The sequence below is a fragment of the Anabrus simplex genome, chromosome 8 (assembly GCF_040414725.1).
Source record: "Anabrus simplex isolate iqAnaSimp1 chromosome 8, ASM4041472v1, whole genome shotgun sequence".
Classification (NCBI taxonomy): Eukaryota; Metazoa; Arthropoda; class Insecta; order Orthoptera; family Tettigoniidae; genus Anabrus; species Anabrus simplex.
In genome coordinates, this window is record NC_090272.1 from 89,985,658 (window position 1) to 90,003,164 (window position 17,507).

A 17,507-nucleotide genomic window follows, 5' to 3' on the forward strand; every position below is an offset into this window, starting at 1 on the left:
CTCGATAGCTGCAGTCGCTTAAGTGCAGCCAGTATCCTGTATTCGGGAGATAGTAGGTTCGAACCCCACTGTCGGCAGCCCTGAAAATGGTTTTCCGTAGTTTCCCACTTTCACACCAGGCAAATGCTGGGGCTGTACCTTAATTCAGGCCACGGCCGCTTCCTTCCAACTCCTAGCCCTTTCCTGTCCCATCGTCGCCATAAGACCTATCTGTGTCGGTGCGACGTAAAACAACTAGCAAAAAATAGACCTCTTACGAAGTATGAGCCTCATGTTTGCCTCCTTATACTTTCCTCGTTCTCTTACCCTCTGACAAATAATACTTTGCAATAACATGGAAAAAATATATTGTTGCAAGTGAAATAATGCAGAGGAAACACTTTGAAGTCCATTCAACGACACAAGGTACAGGGTCTGGCTGAATGAATAGCCTTATTTATTTGAGTGACATAGTACGGCATCGATGTGCGCCTGGGCGAACTAAGCATGCGCACGCTGCATTGAGGAAGGACTGCAATCTGTAGGTATGGCCTTGTGGAGTTCAGAGCATCGAGCATTCACTGTTGAAGCATATTAAAAAAAATATATAACGACTCTCCTATCACATTTCAGTAACTCCTTTGTCACCATTTACAAGTTGGGCTGACATCGTAAAGTCCCGGATCATCGGACGATTGTACAGTAGGTGCAACAATTCAGGACTTCTGCATTGTGTGCAAAGAAGAAAAGCCTGGGATGACGAAAGACACAGTAGACCATGAGGCAAGTGGACGAGGCCCATCAAGCATTTATCCAAAACCATCGGCGTTCTGGTGCCAGACATGCCTTGGCACTAAGAATGTCACATCGTTCCCTGCGGCGTATCATCCGTGATAATCTGTACATCCACCCATACAAGAAACGAGTTGAACAGAAACTAAACAAACAAGATAAAGATGCCCGACGAACCTTTGCGATGAATTTACTGGAACTCTTAGCAGCCGACCACAGATGCGAAACAAAACTGATGTCGGATTAGGCTCATTTTCATCTAGACCGTGGTATCAATAAACAATATCACAGATACTGGGTGCCATTTAATCCTCTTTGGCTGCACGAGCAACCAATGCACTGTGAATGTGTGACGGCGTGGTGCAGCGTAGCCTCATTTGGCATCATCGGTCCATACTTTTTTGAGGATCTTCATTGGCTGTTCTGTTATGGTTAATATCGATCACGAACACAGCCTCCCAAGGGTGAACGGCATATAGTTCCAACAGGATGGGGCAACAGCTCACACCGCCTGCCAGTCCATGACTGTCTTGAGGCATCATTTTCCTGGTCAAATGGTTACCGATTAGGCAACATTCATTGGCTGCCCAATTTGACTGCCGCCGACTTCCTGTGGGGACACTTGAAAAGCCAAGTGTACGCTACACGTCCTCATACCGTGGCTGAACTGAAACAAAGGATACGTACAGCTGTGAAGGAGATCCCATTGTACACGATGGAGCGGATGATGCAAGCTTTTGTTCGCTGCCTGGAGAAATGCACTGAACATGACGGCGACTATCTGTCGGATGTTATGTTCAAAACCAAGTAAATGGCATATATTGTTTTTTCTTTTTAATGAGTGTTTCATTAAATCTTTCTACAGTGGAACCTCGATTATCCGTTCCCAGAAACTACGTTTTCCCACAATATGCGTTCAAATTACGTGGTCCGTGAGCATCGTTAATTAAATCACGTTGTAAAAATCCTGCATTATCCGTTCCTCGAAGAAACAATTTCCCAGATCAACCGTCCAGATTTTTCAGTCCCATCAACGCTAAATCCTCGACAATTGTTTTTTTAATAAACTGTATCTCACGAAAAGATGGCTATTGCATACTTGTGGATCTTGGCGTTAACGCCCCGTCATTGCGATAATTAGAGGAAGTACTGTACTGGAAAAGCGATCGGCAGTGAACTTGCATAATGGAGCACCTTAACATCGCATTCGGGTGGTATTGTTGAGAGAATCTCGGAAATCATAAAGCAGAGAGTGGCCACAACAATTGTAAGGCGACAGAGCCCATTTCGACAGCTCTGCTTGAAGACTGAACGAGTTTCGTCAAATGTTCACACTTATAAAACGTCCATATTATGTCCAGGGTTAGATGTTTATATTTTTACATTTTTCCGATCGTACTGCCAAACGGGTTTTCGGCACTTTCCTCAGGGCACTGTAGAGTAACTGGGCTTTCAGGCAGGAATCAAAACTGCTCCTTCTTAACACAAATTTAGTATTTTAATATTATCGTACACGATTATGTTAGAGAGACCAGAACAGATGTTGCACCTTACATTAAAACAGAAAGCCTTGGAGGTCTTGGGATTGCCTATTACTGTTTTGGTCCTAATGTAAGACTGGGAATTTTACATTTTTGTTTTGAAATGCCAAAGACCGCGGTTGTTTTATTTGCGCACGTTACATTTAAATGGTTTGTATCATTTCCAACTCGTACTGACATGTGCAGCGAGCGTGCTTTCCAGGTGACCTCAAAGTCAACTGTAATTTCTGAAGTTTTTATTATTTTTTTCTCTTTCCAATTTGATTGGATTAGTGACGGGCAAAAATGAATATAATGCATTCGAGAACTTTTGAGAATCGATACTTATATTCAAAACCATTTTATCGAATTCAACATAACATTTAAAAGTCAATGTAGGCCTAATTTACATGGTTCAAGATTTCCAGAAACTGACTACGAACAGTATACCGGAGACCAAATTACAATGAAAGATTGAGAAAAGCGCTTTTGTATCTAATGTGCTTCATTTTATTAGACTTCTGGTCTATTAGACTACTTGTGGTCAACTGTCGTTTGGCTTGGAGTTATTAAATTTTTCGAAGAATTTGGCTAATCAAAGTTGCTGAACTAAAAGAAGTTTTCACGGGAAACTGACAAAGATTCCCTTGTAAAATTAAATATAAAGTATCGAGATTTTGAAACCGCATACCGGTAATTAATGCGGTTTCACGGTCTAACATGCCTGCCTCTCATCCAGAGGGCCCGGGTTCGATTCCGACCAGGTCAGGCAATCTTACCTGGATATAAAGGCTGGTTCCAGGTCCACTCAGCCTATGTGATTACCTTTAATTGAGGAGCTATCTAATAGTGAGATGGTGAACCCGATCTAGAGAACCAGGAATATCAGCCGAGAGGATTCATCACACTGACCATGCGTCACGTCGTAATCTGCAGGCCTTTGGGCTTAGCAGCGGTCGGTTGGCAGGCAAAGTCCCATTGGGGCTGTAGTTTGGTATGGTTTAGGAGTTTTTGTAAGATTATAATTATACATATTTCATTTTTCTGATGTTTAGCCAAATTGTTGACGGTTTTCATTCATTCCCGGATTTTCCGTTTTCCCGCATTGTATGTTTTATTTACATGGTCCCTCGAAAAACAGAGATTCGTAGTTCCACTGTATTTGTTTTGACGTTCCATCCTTTTTATATCCTACTATTCATTCCACCGGACCTCGTACAAGAATTGAAATAAAAAAGAATGACAGGTTTTCCTAATCAAGTGGACATTCAAAGATTCTTGAAATCGTTATCTTTGCCCTAGCACTTTCCCGCAAACTTAGGGTTCACTCTTTGGATCAACAAGCAACGTTTTCCGTGATTATACAGAATGTTCTCTTTGATCCAAAGAATTTTCACATCAGTGATTGGTGTGTCTCGCCAATAACTTTCTGTGAGAGTGCTTGCCCATGATGGCAAAGTTGCGGGCATAGTAAGTATTTGTACATGCCACTGCCCTTGGGACAAGACAGTACAACCTCAGGTGTCCCACCTGCATTATCTCCTGAATGGTAACAACTCCCATCCCCTGTTGGCTATGTGATCAAGGAGAGAAAATCCAAGAAACCAACGTAACATGCATCGCCATGGTAAGAATACGATGCCTGACACTTTTGGTGAGTCGCCAACTCTACCAGGCAGACCACAGACCCCTGGGAATCCTTTCTATGTAAGTCACTAATTCACTTCCTCATCAATGCCACAAATGTAAACTTATTGTTTGTATTCTAAATTGCACAAGTCTGATAAGTAATAAGCTACTCACCTTGAATCGTTTGGCAGCAGTGACTGCATTGTTCTGCACAGGGTAGGGCGGAGGAGGACCCTGAGGAGAAACCTGGTGGCCATTCATGCCATTGTGGAACTGCTGTTGCTGCCCAGCCTATAATATATATCATAATACAGTTATTTAACAAGAACAAAAAAAGTAATATAACAAATGATTCTTAGTATTTAAAACAATAAAAGCAAATTTCAATAAAATGCCATTAGCATCTGTAGCGTAACGGTTAGACTATTATCTACTGCCTTCTGAGATCCAGGGATCAATTTGATGCAGCCAGAAATTTACCAATGGCAGAAGAGCTGGTATGGGGTTAAAATGGTATGTGCAGCTCACCTCCATTAGGGGTGTGGTGCCTGAAAAGTTCTGCACTACCGAAATCTGCATTTGCAATGTTTATTGTTATTATTATTATTATTCTTCTTCAAGTACTATATCCTCAATAGACATTGGCGGTCAATCTGATCCAGACGTCTCTACGTACAGCTGCTCTAAATAAGCAAGCTGATGATAAGCTGGACCACTGGAGGAGGTATCTCAACCAAGAAATTTGTTGTCACCATTGGCCGCCTCTTCTTCCATTTACTTTTCCTTGAAATACAGGCTGTTGGAGGTGGTATTTCCCATTACACATAATGTGGCTAAAAGTATGCTGTCTTCCTTTCTTTGATAGTATCTGTCACTTCTGTTTTCTCGTTACGATGATAACACCACAGCTTAAAGGCATTTAACGGTTTAATTATTATGGGTGTGAGTATCCAAAGCTCAGCACTGTAGTACAAAGTAGAAAAGACATAACACATAAGGATTCGGGTTCAAAGATGGTGGTGCAAGTTCAGATTACTATATTTCTTCATCTGATGCAATGCCGCCCTTGCTTTCTTAATTTGGATTCCCCCCGATATTGGTCCCATATCTCATTTTGTGAACATCCTAGATAATCTATCATGTACAGAGTAAGTGGCTGTATGGTTTGGGTCACGTAACTATCAGCTTGTATTCGGGAGACAGTGGGTTTAAACTCCACTGTCGGCAGCCCTGAAGATGATTTTCCGTGGTTTCCCATCTTCACACCAGTCAAATAGGCTGTACCTTAATTAAGGCAATGGTCGCTTCCTTCACACTCCTAGAACTTTTCTCTCCCATCGTCGCCATAAGACCTGTGTCAGTGCTCAAAATCATCCATGGCCTCCATCATTAATAGCTGTAATATGAAGATGATGATAATAAACAGGAACACCAAAAATAAAATACAGTGAGTCATTAACCTATCAAGGGTAGGGGACGTGGCGTCGTGGAAGGTCAATGGACTAGCTACCCAGTTGGTTTTGCGCCGATGACAGAGGAACGGTTTTCAAACACATCGCACTCGATGCTCGCATAGAGACAAAAGAGCACTTCATTATGTTGAGTTACAGATTTCGTAAGTATTTAAATAGAAATAAACGTAAATGTCTATACATTTCTAAATATTAGAGTGTGATTTGATAGAATTTTTTCAAGAATGAAAAATGTAATTCTATTTTATTTAATTTGTATCATTTTCATGTCAAGTGATATTCGGGTAAGGGGAGATAATGAGGAAGAGATAGGAGATTATAAAGTGTACTTGACGGGTGTTAGAAAGGGAAGGGCAGAGTCTGGGGTAGGGCTCTTTATCAGGAATACCATTGCATGCAACATAGTTTCTGTCAGGCATGTAAATGAGCGTATGATGTGGGTAGATTTGTCAGTTGGAGGAATTAGGACTAAATTGTGTGCGTGTATTCACATTGTGAGGGTGCAGATGAGTGACATCGTGGTCAGAGTGAACAGAAAGGATAGAATAGTGCTAATGGGCAATTTCAATATGTGAGTTGGGAATAGAACTGAAGGATACGAAAGTGTGATTGGTAAATGTGGGGAAGATATGAAAGCTAATGGGAATGGGAAGCGTTTGCTGGACTTCTGTGCTAGTATGGGCTTAGCTGTTACGAATACATTCTTCAAGCATAAGGCTATTCACCGTTACACGTGGGAGGCTAGGGGTACCATATCCATAATAGACTATATCTTAACAGACTTCCAATTCAGGAAATCTGTTAGGAATGTACGAGTATTCCGGGGATTTTTCGATGACACAGACAACTATCTGATCTGTAGTGAACTAAGTATCTCTAGGCCTAGGGTAGAGAAAGTGAAATCTGTCTGCAAACGAATAAGGGTAGAAAATCTCCACGACGAGGAAATTAGAAGTACATGGATGTGATTAGTGAGAAGTTTTGAACAGTAGACAGTACGCAGGTTCAGGATATAGAAAGTGAATGGGTGGCATACAGGGATGCTGTAGTAGAAACAGCAAGGGAATGCCTAGGAACAACTGTGTAAAGATGGGAAAAGGTGAACATCTTGGTGGAATGATGAAGTGAGAGCAGCTTGTAAACGTAAAAAGAAGGCTTATCAGAAATGGCTCCAAACAAGGGCCGAGGCAGACAGGGATTTGAATGTAGATGAAAGAAACAGAGCGAAACAAATAGTTGTTGAATCCAAAAAGAAGTCATGGGAAGATTTTGGTAACAACCTGGAAAGGCTAGGTCAAGCAGCAAGGAAACCTTTCTGGACAGTAATATAGAAACTTAGGAAGGGAGGGAAAAAGGAAATGAACAGTGTTTTGAGTAATTCAGGTGAACTCATAATAGATCCCAGGGAATCACTGGAGAGGTGAAGGGAATATTTTGAACATCTTCTCAATGTACAAGGAAATCATCCTGGTGGTGGTGTGAACAGCCAAGCTCATGGGGAGGAGGAAAATGATGTTGGTGAAATTATGCTTGAGGAAGTGGAAAGGTAGGTAAATAAACTCCATTGTCATAAGGCAGCAGGAATAGATGAAATTAGACCTGAAATGGTGAAGTATAGTGGGAAGGCAGGGATGAAATGGCTTCATAAAGAAGTAAAATTAGCATGGAGTGTTGGTAAGGTACCTTCAGACTGAGCAAATCTGTAATTGCACCTATCTATAAGCAAGGGAACAGGAAGGATTGCAACAACTATCGAGGTATCTCTTTGATTAGTATACCAGGCAAAGTATTCACTGGCATCTTGGAAGGGAGGGTGCGATCAGTCGTTGAGAGGAAGTTGGATGAAAACCAGTGTGGTTTCAGACCACAGAGAGGCTGTCAGGATCAGATTTCAGTATGCGGCAGGTAATTGAAAAATGCTACGAGAGGAATAGGCAGGTGTGTTTATGTTTCGTAGATCTAGAGAAAGCATATGACAGGGTACCAAGGGAAAAGGTGTTCGCCATACTGGGGGACTATGGAATTAAAGGTAGATTATTAAAAGCAATCAAAGGTATTTATGTTGAAAATTGGGCTTCAGTGAGAATTGATGGTAGAATGAGTTCTTGGTTCAGGGTACTTACAGGGGTTAGACAAGGCTGTAATCTTTCACCTTTGCTGTTCGTAGTTTACATGGATCATCTGCTGAAAGGTATAAAATGGCAGGGAGGGATTCAGTTAGGTGGAAATGTAGTAAGCAGTCTGACCTATGCTGACGACTTGGTCTTAATGGCAGATTGTGCCGAAAGCCTGCAGTGTAATATCTTGGAACTTGAAAATAGGTGCAATGAGTATGGTATGAAAATTAGACTCTCGAAGACTAAATTGATGTCAGTAGGTAGGAAATTCAACAGAATTGAATGTCAGATTGGTGATACGAAGCTAGAACAGGTCGATAATTTCAAGTATTTAGGTTGTGTGTTCTCCCAGGATGGTAATATAGTGAGATTGAATCAAGGTGTCGTAAAGCTAATGCAGTGAGCTCGCAGGTGCGATCAACAGTATTCTGTAAGAAGGAAGTGAGTTCCCAGACTAAACTATCCTTACATCGGTCTGTTTTCAGACCAACTTTGCTTTACGGGAACGAACGCTGGGTGGACTCAGGCTATCTTATTCATAAGTTAGAAGTAACAGACATGAAAGTAGCAAGAATGATTGCTGGTACAAACAGTTGGGAACAATGGCAGGAGGGTACTCGGAATGAGGAGATAAAGGCTAATTCGGGAATGAACTCGATGGATGAAGCTGTACGCATAAACAGGCTTCGTTGGTGGGGTCATGTGTGGCGAATGGAGGAGGATAGGTTACCTAGGAGAATAATGGACTCTGCTATGGAGGGTAAAAGAAGCAGAGGTAGACCAAGACGACGACGGTTAGACTCGGTTTCTAACAATTTCAAGATAAGAGGTATAGAACTAAATGAGGCCACAACACTAGTTGCAAATCGAGGATTGTGGCGACGTTTAGTAAATTCTCAGAGGCTTGCAGACTGAACGCTGAAAGGCATAACAGTCTGTAATGATTATGTATGTATATATGTTTGTTTCATGTCTAATGTTTTTCTTTTCCAGGTAGTTCATAAATTTACTACCACCACCACTACTACTACTACTACTACTAATAATAATAATAATAATAATAATAATAATAATAATAATAATAATAATCACGTACATTATCATTATAGACCATTATGCCTTTCAGCATTCAGTCTGCAAGCCTCTGTGAATTTACCAAACGTCGCCACAATTTGCAACTAGTGCTGTGGCCTCATTTAGTTGTATACCTCTTATCTTTAAATTGTTAGAAACAGAGTCTAACCAACGTCGTCTTTGTCTCCCTCTACTTCTTTTACCCTCCATAACGGAGTCCATTTTTTCCTAGGTAACCTATCCTCCTCCGTTCGCCTCACATGACCCCACCACCGAAGACAATTTATGCATACAGCTTCATCCATAGAGTTCATTCCTAACTTGGCCTTCATCTCCTCTTGAATCTTGATTCAATGCAGAACCCGAAGAATGAAATTCGTAACGTTAGATTCATCTCATTCTGAGTTCCCTGACATTGTTCACACCTGTTTTTACCAGCAATCATTCTCGCTACTATCATGTCCATTACTTCTAACTTATGAATAAGATATCCTGAGTCCACCCAGTAATCACACCCGTAAAGCAAAGTTGGTCCGAAAACAGACCGATGTACAGATATCTTAGAAGTGAAGATTCCACGGTGTGAAGAATTATTTAATTCAATTTCTGGGTCAGTATTCAAAACGTCGGCAAACTGTACATGATGTGCAGACAACTACAACATGGTTCAACCCGGAAATTAAAGTAAATGATGTAAAGATAGTTTCGTTCGGGAGCTAACTTCCTTCTTACAGAACACAGTTGATTGCAACTGCAAGCTCATTGCATTACCTTTACTACACTTTGATTCTGTCCCACTATACAACCTAAATACTTCAAATTATCTCCGTGTTCCAGCTTTGTATCACCAATCTGACAATCAATTCTGCTGACTAACTATTGACATCAATTTAGCCTTTGAAAAGGCTAATTTTCATACTATACTCACTAAACCTATTTTCAAGTTCTAAGATATTAGACTGCAGGCTTTCGGCACAATCTGCCATTAAGACCAAGTCGTTAGCATAGGCCAGATTGCTTACTACATTTCCACCTGCCTGAATCCCTCCCTGCCACTTCATACCTTTCAGCAGATGATCCATGTAAACTATGAACAGCAAAGGTGAAAGATTACAGCGTTGTTTAACCCCTGCAAGTACCCCGAACCAAGAACTCATTCTACCATCAATTCTCACTGCAGCCATTTTATCAACACATGCCTTCGACTGATTTTAACAATTTACTTTACATCCCACTAATTACATTTTCATTTTTTAATACCCTGCATCCGAGAGATAGAGGGTTCAAATCCCACTGTCGACAGCCCTGAAGATGGTGTTCCGTGGTTTCCCATTTTCACACCAGCCGAATGCTGGGGCTGTACCTTAATTAAGGCCATGGCTGCTTCGAACTCCTAAGCCTTTCCTATCCCATCGTCGCCGTAAGACCTATCTGTGTCCGTGTGACGTAAAGCAATATGCAAAAAAAAAAAAAAAAAATCACTTTTTGGAGACGCCAAGGAGCCAGAATATTTTAAGGTAGGAATTCTTTTACGTGCCAGTAAATCTACCAACATGAGACTGATGTATATGAGCACCTTCAAATACCACTGGAGTGAACCAGGATCGAACCTGCCAAGTTGGGGTCAGAAGATCAGCATCTCAACCACCTGAGCCACTCAGACTGGCAAATTTATTACACAGTTTCAACAGACTAAAGAACCTAATGATTAAAAAACAAAATCACTAATTTTTCTCACGAACATAAGGCGCTGCAATTTGGCACAGGTGTTTCATATGAAGTATTTAGGGAAAGTAAAGATGCTTCATTCGGATGTTATGTGAATAAAGGGGTGGTACACAGTAAGTACCCTAATCATTATATCACTTATTCTCCCACTTCCCATGAAGCTAGATTGCTGAAATATGGCACAAATGTCCCTTATTAGTTATTTAGGAAAAGAAAAAGTTCTTTATTGTGATATTTTGTAACCGAGGGAGTGAAATCTGGGTGTACCACCATAAACAATATAGCAAAACCTTGTTAAACCGGGCGAGTTGGCCGTGCGGTTAGGAGATAGTGGGTTCGAATCCCACTGGGGCTGTACCTTAATTAAGGCAATGGCCGCTTCCTTCCCATTCCTAGGCCTTTCCTGCCCCATTGTCACCATAAGACCTATCTGTGTCGGTGCGATGTAAAGCAAAATAGCAAACCTTGTTAAGAAGTTTCTGCAGGGGACAAGGAAGAAGGTGTTCGAGAAAACGTACTGCCGAATACATTAAGAACTATCCAACAGGGATATGAAAACACCAGATTCAATTTTTCTCCAACATGAGGACATTTTACGTCATATATCCACAGGTACCATGAAAACTACACCTACCGTTTCTAAAGATGAGAGGAGTATTAACCCCTCAGCGCGGTAAATTTAAACAACCAGTCTCTGTGCTGCGGGAAGAGTCCCGAGTGCTGTATTTAAACTTTCACCGATTTTTGCAAGGCTTCATACAAAGCAACATAACCTTGCTTCCTCTCAGGGAAGAACCCGAGTGTCAACCTAATCATAAATTTTATCTATTCAGGGCTCTCGAGACCGTTTATTTTCTCATCCTTTTTCCTTATCACACGCTGTCTTGCATTCAGTCTACAGAATTATCAACACAAAATCAAACAGGCGAAATGCAGAAATTGGTTAATAATGAATAAGAAAATACGGCAATGGGCTACTATGACTAGGGTTGCCATAAGGTTCAGGATGAAATTCAGGACACCAACATCCACAAGTTCTAACCATAGGTACCAACTCCACGGGAGCACTTGCCCCCATACATATAGTGGTACGGGGACACAATCGTGTTTTGCTCCCGTAAGAATATCTGATATTTTCATCCTTGCCCCATGCTCAAGACCAAAATTCGGCACCCATGGTTCCAACGAGTGCATTTGGTTAATTCCGTTACCGAAATGCACAATTGTTATATGATGTTAATGTTAAAAATCAAATAGGGAAATAAGAAATCATACGGTACTCTATACAAAACACCCACCGTACTTAATAGACCACTCCAAAATTATATAATATTCAATGTTATTTGCATTATATCACATTTTTAAGTAACGTGGAATTACTCATTTCTCAATAACATGAATAAATGGAAAACTAAAAACAGTATTTATTTACCTTTGCTTAAAGATATTTATGACGCAGAAGTGCCTTGATGCTGATCCCCATCATACTTTCCTGAACTTGACTCACATTTTAGCAACTCATCAATTTTTTAAATGTAATAATGAAATACTTGCCAATATATTTCTTTAAAATTGTATTGCAGCAATAATACTGATTTAACAGATTCTACTTTCAGTCTATTTATGTCATCTGTCCATTGTGAATTCATGAAAGAAAAAATATATTTCCATACATGCATTATGGCCAGGTAAACAGAAATAGGACTGAGCCAATTTAAGCAATTCAGAATATTGCTCACTGGATTTACACTGCTTTAAAAACTGAACGCATTTATTACCAGCTAACATGGATACAAAATAATTTTCATCATTATTCGACACGCTGCTCCCGGGTGGAAGTAGACAGCGTTAGCATAGGTCAAACCTGTTACCATGACGTCAGGTAATAACATCAGACTCTAAAACCAACCAAAAAAATCCATTCCCTTTTCAAAAACATTTCAACAAAATTTTAAATAATTTGCTCCGATTTTTAAATATTCAGTCAGGACGTCGGGACACATGCTCAAATTCAGGAGAATCCCGCTTTTTCAAGATGTATGGCAACCCCAACTATGACCAATATAGTGAAAGGATTATTGCTGTCCAGATAGAAACCAAACCAATGACCACCACAATAGTGCAGGTCTATTTGCCTACTAGTTCAACGAAAAATGAAGAAACTGAAATTTAAAAAAAACTGAACACACAGAAGATTTAAGGCAATGTGTAAAAGGTGATAAGAATCTAATTTTGAAGGGAGACTGGAATGCAGTGGTAAGTGAAGGAAGAGAAGCTAATACAGTAGGAGAATTCGGACTGGGTCAAAGAAATGAAACAGGAAGTTGGCTAGTTGAATTCTACACTGATCATAATTTAGTCCTTGCTAATACTTAATTCAAACATCACAAGTGTCGGCTGTATATGTGGACAGGACCTGGAGACACCGGAAGGTATCAAATAGATTTCATTATGGTTAGGCAGAGATTAAGAAATTATGTGCTGGACTGCAAGACGTTCCCAGGAATAGAGGTGGACTTAGACAATTTATTAGCCATGAAATGCCATCTGAAGTTGAAGAAATTGAAGAAAGAAGGAATACAAGGAGATGCGATATAGACAATTTGAAAGAAAATAGTCCGAGGGATTGTTTCAAGGATCATGTTGCAGAAGGACTAAATGAAGGGAACACGATAGAAGAATGGATAGTCATGAAGAATAAGGTCAGTACGGCTGCTGAAGAAAGGTTAGGAAAAGAGGAAAGATCAACTAAGAATCATCGCAGATGCTAGACCTGACTGGTGAACGATCAAAGTACAAAGAGGCAAAAAAGGAGGAGGGCAGAAAAGGATGTGAATGATTAAAGAATGAAGTGGATAGAACATTCAGGAAAGCTAAGGAAGAATGGCTGAAAAAGAAGTGTAAGGACGTTGAAGGTTATATAGTCCCTGGAAAGGTAGATGCTGCATACAGTAAAATGAGGCCTTTGGAAAAAGGAAAGGTGTATGAACATTAAAAGCTCAGATAGAAAACCACTCGTAGAGCAATAAGGCAAGGCAGAAATATGGCAGGAACATATCCAACAGTTGTATCGAGGTTAAGTCCGACTCGTTGGCTGAATGGTCAACGTACTGGCCTTCGGTTCAGAGGGTCCCGGGTTCGATTCCCGGCCGGGTCGGGGATTTTAACCTTAATTGGTTAATTCCAATGGCTCGGGGGCTGGGTGTTTGTGCTGTCCTCAACATCCCTGCAACTCACATACCACACACAACACTATCCTCCACCACAATAACACGCAGTTACCTACACATGGCAGATGCCGCCCACCCTCATCGGAGGGTCTGCCTTACAAGGGCTGCAGCCGGCTAGAAATAGCCACACGAAATTATTATTATCGAGGTTAAGACTTAAAAGATTTGTTTCTGGAACAAGTTGTTGATACTGATGAAATGGGAGACCCAATTTTTTTAGTTCAGAATTCGACATAGCTTTGAGAGACCTGAAGAGGAACAAGGCACCTAGAATTGATGATATTCTCTCTGAATTACTGTCTTACGTGAAACCAGCATGGGGAGATTATTCCACTTAGTGTGTAAAATGTATGACACTGGAGAAGTGCCATCTGATTTTCAGCAGAATGTTGTTATATCTGCTTGCAAGAAAGCGGTGCTGACAAGTGTGAAAACAACTGCACCATTAGTTTAGTATTTCAGGCCTGAAAAATTTCAACACATTATTTACACAAGATCGGAAAGACAAGTTGAAACTGAGTTGGGAGAAGATCAATGTGGTTTGGAAGAAATGTAGGAATACACGAAGCAATCCTCAATTTACATCTGATTCTAAAGGGCCGAATTAAAAACAAGCCCATGAACATGGCATTCGTAGATCTAGAAAAGGCATTCAATAATGTTGGTTGGACCAAGCTAACTGGGATTCTGAAGGTAATTGGGATCAGATACCAAGAACGAAGAATTACCTACAATCTGTATAAAAATCACTGATTATCTGATCAATGTTTCTGATCGTAGTCAGGGTTTACCATTCCAGATGTGATCTGGAAGGATGATTAATGAAATATGGATTGATGAATGATGAGTTTGTGGAGTGGGTCTTTAATGGAGTGGTTTCCCGTTGCCTTCTCCGTTGCCGTTGGCCATCTAGTGGCTCTTCCGCCTTTAGGAGCAATTTCTCACTCCAAGGGAAGAAGAGTGCCCTTCCTTCTATCCGCTCATCCGCCCTCCTAGGAGGCCGTTGGCACTTGATAGAGGGTGGTCTCCTTATACCAGGAGATACTCGGTCCCTTCATTCGTTAGCCACCTGTACATATAATCTATATATACAGCCGTTGCCCCCTCTCTACCACGGGGAGGTGAATGTCAGGGTTTCACCATCATTGAAACTGGGACCAAAAGGCATTTCCCTATTTCTCCGGTTTATATCCAAAACTTATTCGCCTTATTGGAATTACCCTTAAGAACACTAAATCTAAAGTCAGATTTAGAAATGAACTCTCAAAGCCATTTGACATTAATACTGGACTTCGGCAGGAAGATGGACTCTCACCATTATTGTTTAATTGTGTGTTGGAAAAAAATCATGCGGGAATGGAACAAGATGTGTCAACATAACAAAGATTGGCAGAAAAATAAGACTCAGTTGTTTAGCATTCGCTGATGATCTTGCACTACTTGCTAATGGTATGGAAGAAGCTAAATTGCAAATAGAAGAACTTGATAACATAGCAAGAAAAGTTGGATTGCAAATTTCATATGAAAAAACGGAAATAATGCCAACCTTCCCTGTTACAGCATCAACTATTACCTTAGCTAATACCAAACAAATGAAAATTGTGAATAAGTTTAAATATCTTGGTGAAATTATAACTTGGAACTCCAATGAAAAATCATCAACAGAAATCAGAACATTTAAGTTAAAAAAAGCAAACGAATTATATGGCCAACGTACAAGAAAAAATCTCTGTCAATCAATGCTAAACTTCAACATTACTGTTCAGTCATTAAACCTGAAGTGACTTATGCTGGTGAAACACTATTTAAATTGAACACCAAAGCAACAACTGATACACTGCAAAAGGTTGACAGAAGGATACTCAGAAGAATCATTAATAAAAAACATCAGGTGGATGGACAATGGAGATTATTGCCTAATGCAGTGGTTTATAGGGAAAGTGAATCTATAAGAGATACGATGAGAAAAAGAAGAATTACCTTTTTCTGTCATCTTTCTAGATTAAATGATAATAGGATAAGAAAACAACTATTTACTTTTGGAAAAGTAAAACAAAAAATAATTGGTTTTAAAAAGTTCAGAATGATTTAGAAGAGCTGAATATTACAATGAAGCAAATTGAAAATAAAGAAAAAAGGATTCTCAAGAACAAACAAATAAGATTGTCATTAAAAAACGTACAACACAAACAATATGTCATATCTGATGAAGAAAGGGCAGCCAGGTCAGCCAGAATGAAGAGGTTTTGGGAAAGGAAGATGATGCAAGCTAAATCTTCAGTTAATTCTTTGTTAACATAAATGTATTTGGGTTTGATTTAAGTGCTCCAAATGTGGACATAAACTATGTAAATAAATAAATAAAATAAATAAAAATCACTCTGCAGTGAGGATTGACGATGTTTAAGATGACCTTAGAAAGATGCGAGTTAAATGCTGGAGAAGGAAAGCTGATGATCAAGATGAATGGAGGCAAGTGATTGTGTAGCGCCGACCAGTAAGTCCGGAGGATTAAAATATATGAAAGGGAACAAGACCTTCAATGTGTTAAAGCTTTACAAGAAACAAATTTCATTTTTTCTCTATACTGACAATAATCATAATGTTAATTAGAAGAGAAAGAATCCACCTTCTCAATACAATCAATATTCAGAAAATAATATACAGTAGAAGTCCGCTTTAACGAATACGGCATATAAAGAGAATGTCTGTCCCTTCAAAATTCCTATATTAAACTATTCCTATATTAAACTATATTAAACTGTGTATTATCCTTCAGTTACAGTGACACCCTATCACTGACACATCCGTTACTACCAGCGATTAAGCGTATGAGATTTTTTCCATTACCGACATTTATGAACCCAAATGGAAATTCAAAGTTCCCATGGAGGGAATTAGATATTTTTCCACCAACAGAGCATATCAACAATCTGATCAAAAATTAGATGTTGGCTTTTCCGGCATTTGCTCTATTAACCAGCGTTTTGTCTTAGGTCTGACACTAGACTCGTCAGAGTGGGATGTGTCAGACCCTACCCACTGACGCTGGGTGTATGCAGGTGAGAAGCTGCAGATTTATGAACCCAGCAATTATACTGCATGCGATCGATCATCTTCAGCATCGTTTCCTCTCTATGTCCACTAGCAACCTCTCTCGTCGACATTCAGAGGCAATATCTGTGTCGATTAGTAATACCACCCGTAAAGAAAAATGGAAATGAAAGAGGAGAACATGTGTTCGTAATAAATGAATAAATAACATGTCCGATAGCAGTTGTTAACTCTTAAAAATAAAAGTTGAAGTGAACGACTGCTTAATTTTAATGCTAAATACTACAATTAAGTAAGAATGGGATACACCTCAAGATATGGCAGAGGGCATTCTTGATTTCAGAGGTTAGTTTTTATTTTCTCCCATCTGGTTAAATTTCAGAGAGGCTATTCCCATGTAAATTTGTAGCGACAAGGTTATCATTTCTCCACATGCGCTTGAAATACGTTTTCATGATACATATACGGTTAAGTTAGGTGATGCTGTTTGAAGAAGAAAACAAACGTTTGCCACAGAGGCCTCTGGAGTGATACTATATTTATTTTCAGAAAGAAATTACACACACATTTTCATGTAATATTGGATTTTGAAAATAACAAACAAGAAAGCAGTAGTGTGGATGTCATCAGCAAAAACGCAAATTTTGAACAAACTGAATGACGTTTCATACCGAATTCTGAATTCTCACTATAACAGACTTCTACTGTATAAATGAAATTACTTACATTTACAGAACATGTTTCATCCTATGAGAGGGACATCCTCAGCTGTTGAAGGGAAGTTAACAAGAAATCCAATGTTTAAAGATATACAATAAAATTGCCCAAAACTAAAATAAGCACACACTTAATGGGAAAACAAAGAACTCTTAACTCTATCCAATCTTATGGAATATTTGGTTAAAAAATAGT

At 39.7% G+C, this 17,507-nt stretch overlaps 1 protein-coding gene across 1 annotated transcript in view; it reads right to left on the minus strand.

The window, feature by feature from the left end:
- Window positions 1–17,507, minus strand: part of Utx (Utx histone demethylase) — a 381,209-nt gene that overhangs the window by 185,898 nt on the left and 177,804 nt on the right. The window contains exon 8 of the mRNA XM_067152335.2: window positions 4,095–4,211. Coding sequence (XP_067008436.2) covers window positions 4,095–4,211 — 117 coding nt within the window. The remainder of the gene's footprint in view (window positions 1–4,094; window positions 4,212–17,507) is intronic.